Source organism: Elephantulus edwardii, unplaced genomic scaffold (genome assembly GCF_000299155.1).
Source record: "Elephantulus edwardii isolate Elephantulus edwardi_28Jun2011 unplaced genomic scaffold, EleEdw1.0 scaffold00317, whole genome shotgun sequence".
Classification (NCBI taxonomy): Eukaryota; Metazoa; Chordata; class Mammalia; order Macroscelidea; family Macroscelididae; genus Elephantulus; species Elephantulus edwardii.
In genome coordinates, this window is record NW_006400067.1 from 2464346 (window position 1) to 2479170 (window position 14825).

A 14825-nucleotide genomic window follows, 5' to 3' on the forward strand; every position below is an offset into this window, starting at 1 on the left:
CTGGTGCCCGCGGCGCGACAGCAGCACTGCACGCAGGTGCGCAGCCGGCGGCTCATGAAGGAGCTGCAGGACATCGCGCGTCTCAGCGACCGCTTCATCTCCGTGGAGCTGGTGGACGAGAGCCTCTTCGACTGGAACGTGAAGCTGCACCAGGTGGACAAGGACTCGGTGCTGTGGCAGGACATGAAGGAGACCAACACGGAGTTCATCCTGCTCAACCTCACCTTCCCCGACAACTTCCCCTTCTCGCCGCCCTTCATGCGGGTGCTCAGCCCGCGCCTGGAGAACGGCTACGTGCTGGACGGCGGCGCCATCTGCATGGAGCTGCTCACGCCGCGCGGCTGGTCCAGCGCCTACACCGTGGAGGCCGTCATGCGCCAGTTCGCCGCCAGCCTGGTCAAGGGCCAGGTAAGGGTGCGGACCAGCCAGGGTGCTGGGGACCTAGGAGGTGACCGCGGAGCGCATCGCCGGCGGGGGCGCAGCGGGCGCCGGGGGCGAAGGGGGCGGGCACGAGCCGCCGGAGAGACCTCTGTGCCCTTCGACAACCGGGCGCAGGGTCCCCAGAGTCTCCGTCCTGCCTGTCAGCGCCCAGGGGGCCCAGGGGGCCACAAGATGCAGGTCAGAGGAACAATTGAGCGCAGCAGCTGGCAGACAAGGTCCCCGGGGCTCTGTCCTTTACAGGCTGCGCGCTGCGCGCTGGAACTCCTCATCAGCACACCTCTGGCACGGAGATGTTCCAGGGCCAGCTGTCAGACTCTGTCTGCGCTGCATTCTCTCCTGGCCTTCCCATTCCCTTGTACCAGTCTCCTCTGAAGCTTGTTTCCATCTGTCTGGAATTTTCTCTCTCCATCTCTCACTCTCGCTGGGCCCCCTGCTCCTCTTCACCTCCCCCTTCCTTCCTCAGCCCCTTACCATTTCCCAGGGGCTCCCCTCTAAGATCTCAGACCTCTCTCTTTCTCTCCTGCCTGAGTTTTCCCTTGCTGGGCCCCGCTGATCTCTGTCCCTAAAGTCTCCAAGGTGGGAATTCTGTGCATCTGAGGCTGTGTGTGGCCAGGCCAACCTGTCACCCCTCTGCGCTCACACGCATGCACACGCACATGCATGGTGGCCCAGAGAATACGAGGAGCAAGCTCTGCGCTGAACTGGGCATCTGCTGGGGAATCTGCTCCCTGTAGAGCAGAATTTGGTGCAAAGGTGACAGATTTGCTCTTGAGAAATGGCTCTGGGGAAGCGGAGGTATGGTTGGAGTTCTTCCCCAAGGCTACAAGGCCAGATTCTCTCCAAGAAATGCCGGTTCTTTCTGGGGCCAGCCCTCTGCTCCCTGACCCTGTTCCGGCCTGGACCCTCACTTCTAAGGTCTCGGTCACTTTCATACCTTCCTTCTTCCTTAGAAATAAGACCTCCTGCCCCCAGGTCTTATTTAAATATAGTGTTGCTGTAATTGCCCAATGGACCCAGACTCACAACAACCTGTGTGCAGCAGTCCTGCGCCATCCTCATAACGTCCGCTGTGCTCAGGCCCATTGTTGCAGCTGCTATGTCAGCCCCTCCTGCCAAGGGTCTTGCTGTGCTTCACTGGTCCTCTGGTTTTCATAATTCAAGTTTACACACACACATAAGACATATAGTGTATCTATTTAGGGAGCTCTGGAGACGTAATAGCGTACCGTTTATACACTTACACATAGAGGGTGTTAGCTTTGCCCAACGAGGGGTGATGTGGCGCTGAATCTCCCTCTCTAAAGCAGTTTTCTTTCCCTAAAGAAACCCCTGAGAACTCGGGCCATGATCCATCTGGCAAGGGTGACCCCAGTGAGCTGCAGACTGGTGCATGCTGTCCTTCTCTCCCCACCTTCCATGCACCTGACTGTGCTCAAGTCAGCACCTGTTCGTCCCTGGGTCCGTAGCTAGCATTCTAGAACCAGCTTGGGGTTTTGACCCAACATCCTTTACCTCTGTCTGTGAAGTCATTGCTTTGTCAGCAGACCCCCAGGGACTGGGCTCAGCTCTCCAAAGCCAGTGAATGAGGAGAGGTGAGTTTCATCCTTGTTGCCACGTCTGTCATTGTCACTGTGGAATCTTTCCTGTAAATCCCGCAATGCTTGTTCTGCCAATTTCACCAGCAGTGCAGACTCTGAGATTATGAACCGCCAGCATCTGAACCTGGCTCAGATGACCATGACCCGCTGGGACCAGGATGACTCTCCTTCTTGCTAGGCTGTGGGTTCTGTGTACTCTCGTATTAGCAGTAGGAAGGCTGTAGTGTCTCTGGCTGTAATGTCTTGGCTGGGAAGGGGTATCAGCGGTTCTTTTCTGATCCCACAAAGTGCTGGCTCGGAGGAAGGAGTGTGCGATTTCAGGCAAGCTGGGGGGGGGGGAAGGTGTCCATTTCTTTTTCAAACAGGATTGATACAAATGATGCAGAAGAATATTTAAAACAAACAAACAGGAAAAAAGCTTTGCTCTTTGTTTTGTAAATCATGGCTTATCAGAACTCTCTGGAACTGTCTGTCCTTGTGTTCCTTCTTCACAGGAAGAGGCTGTGGGGAGCCCCTGGGAAAGGCGTGTAGATTTGGATTCTAGACTCCAGTCGTGGCACCGACACTCGGAAGGGATTCTAGAGGTCACAGAGCACTGCTTTCATTTTGAAAGGTGCTGGATGATAGAGATTCTCAGTGAGAGAGCAGCAAGTTAGTTTCTAAAAATACACGTCTTAGTAATTTAATTTTCTGTTTGGTTTTACTCAAGTTAATGCTATTGCTAATTCTAGATTGGTACCCAGATTCTTTTATTAAACTAGATTGGCCCTTAAAAAATTAACACTGCAAAACCAAATGGCCAATAATGACTTTAAAACAAAGGTTAGGCAAAGGTGTGGAGATGGGAGAATCAGAAGAGAAGTCCAGGAAGCCGCCAGATGCCAATCTTCTGCCTTGGGGCAATCTTATTTTCCCTTTATAGTACAGAAATGAGGTCTGACCAACCCCTCCCTCGAACTCACCACTATTTGGTCAGTTCCCATAGTGGACATTGAGGGTAAAATCAAGCTGCCCATGGGCCTTTCCAAGACTGTAATGTTCACAGACGAAGATTGACACGTCTTTCTCTCATGAAGCGGCTGGTGGGTTTGAACTGCTGACCTTTTAGTTATTATCTGCCTCCTCAGCATAGTGGAGTAGAGGGCTACATCTTGCTCCTGGAACAGCTCCCTTTCTGGCTTATAGCAACCCTCCATGGACTTCCGATGCTGTATGTCTTTACAGGAGGTGACTGTCCATCTTTCTCCCATGGAGTGGCTGGTGGGTTTGAACTGCTGACCTTCCTGTTAGCAGCCCAGCCTGTCATGCACCACGTCTCCCTCTGGGTGTGGCTAGTTGGTTCAAACGACCAGGCATCTGGTTAGCGGCTGAGTGTGTTAACCACTCTGGCACCAGAGCTTATTAATCAAGTCTTTCTCCCAGCAGATCCTTCGCAATACACCTTCACTCGCTGTGTGTGCAGCTTTTAAATCCTTGAAGCAACTTGGGCAAAAAAAGTGTTGACCCTTGAGTCTGAACCAACTCATAACTGAGCCTCCAGTGGGTTTTCGGAGACAGGGAATGCGTGGAAGGAGATTGACCATCTTTCTTAAGCAGAGCAGCTGGTGGGTTCAAGCCCTACGTCTTTGGGTTGGCACCACAACACCTTAGCACTAAGCCTCTGGAGCTCCCTAAAGCTAAATCAGCACTTAGGGCTGAATAAGAACCATATGCACCTGGTCCAATTTACCTACAAATCCCACTTAAAGTCACACTGAGGCGTGGATCTTGTTTGTTAACTAGGGAGCGCCTGCAATGAGAATGCCCACCTGTTAGGAGAAAGGGAATGAGTGTCACTGAAAATTTATGTAGAATTCGTTCAGTGAGAATAGAAACTGGTGTGTAACCTTCACACGGAGTAAAATATCATTTATAAAAACAGGGAGATGGGGGGGTGTATGTATGTATACATGGAGCTCTGATAGACTAGTGGTAAGAAACTGCACTGTAATCCCAAAGGCATGTAGTTCGAATCCACCAGCTTCTCCACAGGAAAAGTATCCCTGCAGTCTCCTCCCATGCAATTAACTGCCTCTAAAAACCCGCCACAAGGTCAGCTATTGGTTGGTCCCAACTCAAAGGCATTCAGCAACAACAATATATATGTATGGGGTGCTCTGGTGGACTAGTGGTAGCAAAGAAACTTCACTGTAATCCCGAAGGCACACAGTTCAAATCCATCAGCTGCTCCGCAGGAAAAAGATGGACAGTCTCCTCCCATGCAATCAACTGCCTCTGAAAATTTGATGGTACACAGCAACAATATATGTATGTGTCTATGTACATACAGAGCTTTCAAAAGAATAGACTTAGCCAGCATCCAAGTCAAACAGGTTTCATTGCTGAAAATAGCTACCTACTCCTTTATTTACTAACTTGATTAAATCTTCCTTGAACTCAGTGACACCCCACCACATAGCATATTTTGTTATATTCTATTTTAAATTTGATTGTAGAAAATTCCTGAACAAAGATGAAGACTCAGCGGTTTTTTTACGCAGATTCACTTCATTTGCATATCCCATGCCAATTTCCACATCCGCTTCTCTGAAAGAGAAGTTCACATAGAAAATTCAAAATGTATTTTCAGAATTGAGTAAAAAAAAAGTGCTGAATGTTTGAGCGTCCTGTGAGTGAGGGAATTCAGTGTTTCATATAACCTAAGCATTTAATCGTGCCTGAATAGGCGACATGTGAACTCAATGCTTACATGCTGTTGCATGTCTGTGGTTTCCACATTTTGTTCTAAGTTGGGTCGGTCTGACCGATAGTGATCACAGTGTATTTGCGACTCATAATGACCCTGTTATCTCTGAAGCCTTCCCTGTCCTGAGCCAGTCTCACTGACTCCAATACACTTACCCCCATTGCCCTAGTTACTATATCAATCCATCTCATCCAGGAGCTTCCTCTCCTGCGCTGTCCCTCCACCTTTTCAAGCATGATGTCCTTCTCTAAGGATTGGTCCCTTGTGTCCCCATGCCCAAAGTATGTGAGACAGAGCTTCAAAGTCCTAGCCTCCAAGGAAAAACTTGGTTTCACTCTCTCCAAGACAGACCTGTTTGTTTTCTTGGCAGTTCATGGTTATGTTCAAGACTCTTCCCCAGCACCACAACTCAAAGGCATCAATTCTTCTATCCTCCCTAGTCATTATCCAGCTCTTTGATGCATAGCAAGTAATTGCAAAGACAATGGACTGGATCAGGTGCACCTTTGTCTCTAGACTGACATCATTGTTTCTCAGTACATAGGAAAGGTCCCTGACAGGAGATTTACCTAATGCAGTTTGCCTTTTGATTTCCTGACTGCTGGTGCCAAAAATGTTGATTGTGGAGCTGAGCAATCTGCAACTGTTAACCTCAATCTCTTCTCCATCCTTCATGGTGCTGCCAATTGGCCCAGGAGTGAGAATCTTTGTTATCTTGATGTTGAGCTTCAGTCCGTATTGAAGACTACCATCCTTGACCTTCTGCAGGAAACACTTCAGGTCCTCCTCAGTTTCAGAAAGCAAGGTTGTGTCACCTGCATAAAGTAGGTTGTTGATGCATCTTCCTCCAGTCCTGGTACCACATTCCCCCTTATAAAGCCTCCCAAATGATCTCTTCTGCATATAGATTGAAAAGGAATTAATTGTTCTGAAGTGACAAAGTTAGAACAGGCTTTTAGGTAACTAATCAACTTAGACTTTTTTAACTGAGGCTATACTGGATGGATTTTGTTTCTATAGATTTAGAGAAATAAGAAAACCTACATGAAGCGTTTCATTGCAGTATTATATACATATCCAGTTAAATGTTTACATGTATAAAATGAAAAGTTTGTCTTAATCAAATGATGAAACAAATGCAGTCATTCCACAAAGCTTTGTTTCAGCATGTCCAACACTCTCCCATGATGCACTGTGAATGGTGGTCGCTCCATATTATATTATCGCAGAAAGCACATGATATATTCTGTGTATAATACTCACATATGTGCCTTGCCGCTGTCTATTAATAAACCCTCTTTTGATAAAATAGAGACATTGTTTTATCCAAATTCGTTTTGGTTTTCTGAATTTGGATAAAACATTCTAGGACCTTTATTTTTAAAGTGAGTGAAATAGTGCATGTTTATTTACAACAAGTCCTTGGCATTCTTCATCACTTACTGGAACAAGAGACCACAGCCGTTAGACAGCATTGTAAAGCTGGAAGGGTCTAATTTTGAAACACTGTACTAGCTTGCTGGTGAACACATGCTTGAACTACCCTCTTCAGTGATGTCAGCTGACTTGGGGCTCTATGGTCAACTTCGCTCCCTTCCTTGACTTCATTGTTAATGACTTTGGCATTGCAAAGGGCAGGAAGCAAGCTGGTGTGGAATGACAATTCCTCACTTCTCCTCTGTCCTCTCAGACCCAACCCCAGGACTCAACATAAAGGAGATGATGGTGGAGGTGGTGAAGGTGGTAATGGTGATGTGATGATGGTGGTGGTGGTAGTGATGATGATGATGCTGGTGGTGGTGGTAATGATGATGGTGGTAGTGGTGGTGGTGGTAATGCTAGTGATGGTAGTGGTGGTAATGATAATGATGGTGGTGGTGATGGTAGCTGTGATGGTGATGATAATGGTGGCAATGATGGTGGTTATAATGGTGGTGATGGTGATGATGGTTGTAATGGTGATGGTGGTGGTAATGGTGGTAGTGGTGGTGGTAATAGTAATAGCGATGGTGATGATGGTGATGGTGGTGATGTGATGATGGTGATGGTGGTGGTGATGGTGGTGATGATGGTGGTGGTGATGGTCGTGGTAGTAATAATGATGATGGTGGTGGTGGTAATGGTGATGCTGGTGGCGATGTGGGTGGTGGTGATGATGATGATGGTAGTGATGATAATGGTGTTGGTAGTGATGATGGTAGCTCTGCAAGCTAACCTCCACTGTTTGAACTGTGCTGAACATGACCAGTTTGTGCTGAGGAGTCTATGCTCACAGTAGCCATGTGTAGGTGAAGGAACTGGCTCGGTACAGCCAGAAAATTAATAGGACTCCATTCTAATAAACAACAACATCTTGGCTGAAAGCAGAGAATACCAGAAGAATGTCTATCTGTGTTTCATTGATTATGCAAAGGCATTTGACTGTGTGGATCATAACAAACTGTGGCTGACTCTGAGAAGAATGGGAATCCCAGAACATTTAATTGTGCTAATGCGAAACCTGTACTTGGATCAAGAGGCAGTAGTCAGAACAGAGCAGGGTAACACGGCATGGTTCAAAATTGGGAAGGGTGTGTGCCAGGGATGCATCCTGTCTCCATACCTTTTCAACATGTATGCAGAGCAGATTATCCGAGAAGCTGGGCTCTATGAGGAGAATTGTGGCATCAGGATTGGTGGAAGATCTATTAACAATCTGCGTTATGCAGATGACACAACCCTGCTTGCTGAAACTGAGGAGGACCTCATGCACTTGCTGCGAAGGGTCAAGGACTGCAGCCTTCAGTATGGACTAAGGCTCAATGTCAAGAAGACAAAGATTCTCGCCACTGGACCAATTGGCAGCGTCAGGATGGATGACGAAGAGATTGAGAGTGTTCACAGCTTCAGTTTGCTCGGCTCCACAGTCAACACTCTTGGTACCAGCAGTCAGGAAATCAAAAAGCGTATCGCGATGGGAAAGTCTTCTGTTAGGGACTTTTCAAAGGTACTCAGGAGCAACAGTGTCTCTCTGGAGACTAAGGTGCGCCTGATACAGGCCATGGTCTTTGCAATCACTTGTTATGCATCAGAGAGTTGGACAATGGCTAGGGAGAACAGAAGGAGAGTGGATGCTTTTGAGCTGTGGTGCTGGAGAAGGGTACTGAATGTACCATGGACTGCCAGGAAAACAAACAAATTCATCTTAGGATTAAACCAAGCTACTCCTTGGAGGCAAGGATTCTGGCTGGGGCTTCGTCTGACATACTTTGGACATGTTGCCAGGAGGGACGGGTCCTTGGAGAGGGACATCATGCTTGGGAGGGTGGAGGGACAGCGCAGGAGGGGAAGACCCTCTATGAGATAGATTGATTCAGTGACTGGGGTAATTGGGATGGGTGTGTCAGAGGCGGTGCGGTTGGCGCAGGATAGAGCAGGGTTTAGGGCTGTTGTGCATAGGGTTGCTATGAGTCGGAAATGACTCGACGGCACATAACAACAACAACAACCATTCTAATAATAGCTGAGGAGTGGTGTCAGGGGACCAGTTGGCAGCAGATAGGGCTCTCGGAGGAGGGAAGGACAGGACTGCAGGCTAAGCACCTGGTTGGTTCCAGGGAAGTCAACAATTAATTGTGACCCAAGTGGTGACTCTGTGACTGCAGGTAGCAGACAGTTATCAACTGAGTAGTCTGAGGGGGAGCAGACAAGACTCAAATCCTAGTGTCTGGATCAGAGTACGTCATGTTGGCCACACAGCATCAGGGGCGGGAAAGTGGGCAGACACCGGAAGTGGGCAGGCATCTCAGGCGTCCTGTGCGTTGAAGGGGCTGTGCTGCCAGGTTTTCTCTAATGACACTGCAGCACCGAGTCAGTGTCCAGGCTCTGGGAGGACACTGCTGTGTGTGTGAAGAGGTAGAATGCCCGAGTGCTAGACTTCTCATCTTCCATGCGGGAGACCTGGGTTCAATTCCCAGCAAAGGCACCTCATGCAAGACACCGCCCATCTGTCAGAGGAGACTTACATGTGATGTGATGACATTGATCACTTTTCATCAGCGCTTTCAGATAAAGAAGAGGACTCCATGGAGCCAGGACCCCAACAGTTTGATATTGAGTGTGAGAGTACAAGACTCGAGCCCATTCAGCAGCATCTAGAAACTAAAAACCAAGGCCATTGCTGTCAGGGCGATTCCAACTGATGGCAGCAGGCTTCCCAGCACTCTAAGTCTTTAAGGGGGACTCTCCATCTTTCTCCTGGGGAGCAGCTGGTAGATAGGAACCATCAGCCTTTCAGCTAGCAGTCCAACACAGCATACTCTGCCACCAGGGCTCTGAAACAGTGTGTGTCTGTCTCCTCTCTGTGTGTCTCTCTCTGTTTATCTCCTTTCTCTCTTTCTGTCTCTCTCCTCTCTCTCCGTGTCTCTCTCTCTTCTTACTCTTTCTGTCTCTCTCCTCTCTGTCTCTTACACACACACACACAGATGGTGCAGTTGACTAAGCACTGGACTGATAACTGCCGGTTGATGGTACAAACCCACCAGCCTCTCTGGTAGAGAAAGATGAGGCTGTGAGCTTCTCTAGACGACAGCTTTGAACACTCTCCAGGGCAGCTCTGCTCTGTCCCATTGGGTCATTGTCAGTTGGAATCAACTCAACATCAGTGTAGTAGCTACACATTCCCAGACAGGCTTACCCCAGACATCCTGGAGTTTGGTTCCAGACCATCACAATAGAGTGGAATGTTTGGTCCCTCAGTACCTCTAAAACCAGGTATTCACTATATCATAGTCTGTTATAGTGTCCCTCTGCCCATAAATGCATACATGACGGAAGGTCACTTTGAATAGGACTCTCTGGAACAGCTATGGGTGGGCCATCTATTGAGGAGCAATAGCATTATGACAGCATTTGAAATAGTGTGAGAATGATCAAAGTGTGACTGACAGGAAGTGAGCGTGTGCGCTTGGAAAAATGGCCTCAGTAGCCTTGCTGGATGCAGCCAGGGGAGTGGTTTAAATCCTCAGTTTATCTTCAAGCAAAGACAGTGTCTGTGGACCATAGTAAAGCAGGGCACGTAGGTGTACCTGCACGTGCCCACACCTACACACGAATATAAGAGGCACCAGACCTGGAAACAGTGTCTCGCTTGTGACTGCAAAGTTACTTCCAACAAGAAGTGGTGAAGAGGAATGATAGTCCAGGTCCCTAAAATCCTCACCCTCTCTACTAGAAGATGCCAGAGCCATGGGACCCTGGGGTGAGGCTTCCAGCCTAAGCCATTGGCTGTCCTGATCCCAGCAACCAGCGTGGACTGTAGCCATTAACGACCTAGATTGCATCTTAATGTAAAGACCCCCACATGCCTACGGAGAGCCTGGTCCATCCCACCTCAGTGGAGCTGAGTTAGGTGGGGCCCCTCGATGACCTCAAACAAAGACCTGTCACACCTATTTTCCGGTTTCCCAGTGAATAGAAAATGTAGGTTTATGCTGTATCGTTTTACGCACAGCCTATGAAACATGCAGAAAACTTGTGGCAAAGTTTGAAACATGGTGAGACTGACCACACGTGACGCGGAGAAATGCGGCAAGCACACGCTGGTGAAGCGCTTCCTGCAGACGGGGCTGGCTGCAGGGGTGGCCACGCACCTTCAGCTTGGAAAAAACCATCATAGCTGCAAAGCCCTGTGAAGCAGGCTGTGCCTGTGTTCTAGATTCCTTTTCCAGAAGCAAGTCACTCCTTTGGGACTGACATTTCATGTCTAGCTTTAGTTCTTGACATAAAGGAGCTACCATAGTATAGTAAGCATTTCAGATGGCAGAGAGGGGAGAAAGACTGCAGGCTTCCAGCCCATTGCACAGAACAGTTAAAAAGCCCACACTGACAATCCACTGGTCTTGTTTCCCTGGAGCTGTGCTGGTTTGAGGGCACGTAGGTGGTACCCAGCCGCCTCACCTCGGGGCCACACTGCAGGAAGCTCAGGCCGGGCTGGGAGGGGATCTGGGTGTAGCTGTGAGCAGAGAAGCGTTGGGGTGCGCCCTGACAGTGGGATGAGCTGAAGAGGAAACGGGACTGTGCAGGGTGGGACGGCTGCCTGAGCCTGACTCATCCTGGGAGAGGTGGGCTTAGGGTGGTGGGCTGAGTCATCGTGTTTTTCTGTCCTGTACTCCATGTCAGGGACAGAGCTAATTACTGATGACTCTGCAGCTTCAGGTGGCCATCGGCTTGACTGTTGAAGAAAAAAATAGCTCCTTGTTCTGCTATCAAGTAGGGCAGGCGGGAGAGGCAGGCAGGATGGGATCCTATAAATAGTCCCAGCCTAGCTGGCTGGTGCCCGGCCAGGGCTCCTGTCCAGGCAACCCAGAGCTGCTTCCTCAGCCCTGAGCTGCCAGCCCTGGTGGTACTGTGTGCTAAGCATTGGGAGGGGGACGGCCAACTGACAGGCCGGGGATTTGAACCCACCCTCTGCTCCAAGAGAGAAAGATGGGACAGTGTGCTTTGCACTGAAGTGCAGCCTTGGAAACTCTGTAAGACAGTCTGTTCTGACCTGAAGTCTCCATGGGTTAGAATCGACTCAAAGGCAGTGGGTTGGGTCGACTGGGGAGAGGATTTGCTCAGCATCTGTAAGGACAGAAGGCACTTGTGTTTGCATTGACTGCGCTGAGACACATGTAGAGGTATTAGGGCATCTCTGCTTCTTGTTGACGTCTAGCATGGATGTGGGGTTGTGTTTGTGTCTTTTATTTGTGGTGTTTAGAAGGACCTGACAAGGATGGGAAATCGAAGATCCCATTAAAATCTGACACCTGTGATTCAGAAACACACCTGGATCCAGGTCAGCAGTTGAAGACGTCTCCCCAGAACTAGGTGGGGATGGCTGGGAGACCAACAGAAATATTTCATAGTAATGCTGTTAGGTGTCGTCGAATCGAATACGACTCATAGAGACCCTCTGAACAACGAACCTGAACCTTGTCCTGTCCTGTGCTGCCCGCATCGTCTCTGACACATATGAGCCCGTTACTGCAGTCACCATGTCAGTCCATCTTGTTGGGTGTCTTCCTCTCTTTCACTGACCCTCCACCTTTCCAAGCATGATGTCCCTTTCCAAGGAAGAGCTTTGCTCAGCAACATTCTTGGAGTATATGAGCTGAAGCCTGATCATCTTCTGCCTCCAAGGGGCACTCTGGCTGCAGTTTCTTCAGGATCTACGTGTTCTTTCTACAGTTCATTGGATATTCAGCACTCTTCTCCAACACCACAGCTCACAGGCATCAATCTTTCTTCTCTTATCCTTACTTCTTGTCCAGCTCTCAGATGCATAGCACGTGATAGAAAAGACCATGGCCTGAATCAGATGCACCTTAGTCTTCAAACTAACATCATTGCTCCTCAGTAATTGCTCCTCTCCTCAGGAGAGGTCCCTGATAAGTAGACTTTCCAACTACTGCTAATAATTCACATTAATAAAAAAGTAGACAGAACTGCCACTCAGAGTGGATTCATGAAGTCAGTTGTCAGACTGCCGGCCTCCCGGTTTGGGCAGCTGTGACTATGGGTGGGGCATGGGTGGAAGGAAGGGAGGACAGTGAGGGAAAGTGTAATTGAAGTGCCTTCTCCCCTGTAACTTCTCCACCATGGATTGAAGTTAGGCACCCTGGAGAGAACTTGGAGCCTCTAGTGGTGTAGTCGGCAAACATTTTCAGTGGCTTAGTGATAAGGTATTGTGCTGCCAGTGCAGAGGTACATGGTTCGAGTCCACCAGCTGCTCCACCTGAGAAAGATGGGCAATCTCCTCTTCTGCCTCTGAAAACCTGCTGGAGAGTCAGCTCTGCATCGATTCTGACTTGACAGCTTCAACTTCAACCAAAAGTTTGCCCCGCGGTGACTGGAAAGGAAGGTCAGGAGCTCTTCTTCTGAAAGACGAGCCCTTGGAAGCCCATGGAGCACAGCTATTCCCTGCACATGGGGTCACATGAGTGTGGTGGACTTCCTAGCAGCCAGAAGCCCATAGGCCATTCCAGCCCTGGCTGCCCCACGACCAAGGTGCCTTGGGTCCAGGATGAGACTCTAAAGGAAGCTGGGTGATTCTAGTGGACAGCCAGGATTGAAAGCTGCCGCCAGTGCCAAGAACTGTCCACCACCATCTGCATATGTCTGTGGTATCACCTCACCCAGCAGCAATCACAGCAGTGACTTCTGGTGGGGGAAGAGTGACGTGAAACCCCTGGTCCTCACCCTAGCTGGACTCACTGGCCTGTGCTGAACATGACTAGCTTCCCTTGGAGGACAGCTGTTGTCGAAGTCAGTGTAGAATCAAGACCCTTCTGCTCTGAACAGCTAGTGTTGACTGGAGAAGTGTGAACCCTGAAAAATCTAAGAAAATGATCTCTTTGTTGAAAAGGGGAGTCTTTCCAGAACACTGGACAGTTTCTTCATCATTTAAAATAGCTGAAGTCTTAGATGAAATGTAGCCAAGATGCTGCTTGGAAGCCAGAATGCTGAGACTTTGTCTCACTTACTTGGGGCGTGTTATCAGGAAGGACCAGAGAGGGGCATCATGCTTGGTAAAGTAGAGAGGTAGAGAAGAGGAGAAGGACCCTCAGTGAGATGAGCTGGCACCAGGGCCGCCATGATGGGCACAGAGCAAGGGTGAGGATGCTGGAGGACCCGACAGTGTTTCGTCCTGTTATCCATAAAGTCATTAAGAGTTGCAACTGACTTCTCAAGCATCCCACAACAGCTACATGAATGCAGTTCCTGCTGTCTACCAGACACCTTGTTGCTATAAGGTAGCTTGTGGCTTGTGGTGACATTGTGTGTTCCAGAACAGAAGTGCCCCGTGGGACTTGCGTGGCTGTAATCACTACAGAAGCAGATTGCCAGACCTTTGTCCCGCACTGCTGTTGGGTGTTTCAACTGCCAGTCTTTCATAGACAAGCCCAGAAACGCTCTCACCACCTAGAGTCTTGTGCACCAACTACTAGGTTTTAGGCATTCTGGGTAAGGTCTTGCTAAGGAGAGTTCCTGTCTGGTGCCATGATCTAAACCTACTCGCATCTGCCTGCGAAGCCCATCGCTACCTACAAGACCCTTCTCAGTGACCTGTGGCTTCATGTTGAGATGAGGAAAACCCAGAACGCCAAACAAGCTTCTGTCTTAGTTGATTCCTACTCATAGTGACCCTCCACTGGCCACTTGCTTCCAAGACTGCAAATCTTTACAGGAGGGAACTGCCCGTCTTTCTCCTCTGCAGCAGTTGGTGGATTCAAACTGCTCACCTAGTGGTTAACAGCTCAATACGTTACACTCGTTTACCACCACGATAAGTACGCATCCTTTGAATGCATGTGGGTCTGACGGTTCAGTGGCCTAGACATGCCCTGGGACATGGGAGAGGCTGGATCTGGAGGCCAGGAGGTCCTGATGTTGCTGGCAGTGTGTGCTGGGGGAATAGCCCGAGGGAGCATCCTTGACTGTACCGGTAGCATTGCTCCATTGACATAATGGCGATGAAACGCCCAGTGACATCAGTGCTTCTGTTGACAGACAGTGAGCAAACCAAGCTAAGGCTGTATTGCTGGGTAAGCCCCTCCTCTCTCCCTTCCCCTCATTCCTTCGTCACCCCCCTCCCCCCCGTTCTCCAAGACAATTTCCCTTTGGGGGGTGAGACAAGTTCCTGTACCTTCTCCTATGTTGGGGTTCCCCTTTCTGTGTCATCCTTGGTCCTCTCTCTACTTAGATCACCTGGTGAGGAAAGGTGGGAACAGGCAGAGATGGGGCACCTCCACTTCCCAGGGCAGCTGTAGCAGAGATAGCACGAGTGGGTGGCCGTGAAGAGCAGACGCTCGTGTTCTCGGGTTGGGGGTGGCCTGTGAGGAGCATCTCTGCTGCACCGTGACCCTGTCTCTGCTTTCCCCGCCTCCCCTCCTGCCTCCTGCGCTCCCCATGTGCCCTCTGACTTCCTGGACTTCTCTGTGTGCTGCGGTTTTATTCCTTTCAGGTCTCAGAAGGGAGAGATTTAAGACACAGACCCACCACTGGTGTAGCCTTGTTCA

The 14825-nt window shown here is 49.4% G+C and overlaps 1 protein-coding gene across 1 annotated transcript in view; it reads left to right on the forward strand.

Moving 5' to 3' along the window:
* Window positions 1–6: 6 nt before the first annotated feature.
* UBE2QL1 (ubiquitin-conjugating enzyme E2Q family-like 1) overlaps window positions 7–14825 on the forward strand; it is a 66468-nt gene continuing 51649 nt past the window's right edge. Inside the window, exon 1 of the mRNA XM_006901301.1 lies at window positions 7–408. Within this exon, the coding sequence (XP_006901363.1) occupies window positions 55–408 (354 nt within the window). The 5' untranslated portion in view covers window positions 7–54. The remainder of the gene's footprint in view (window positions 409–14825) is intronic.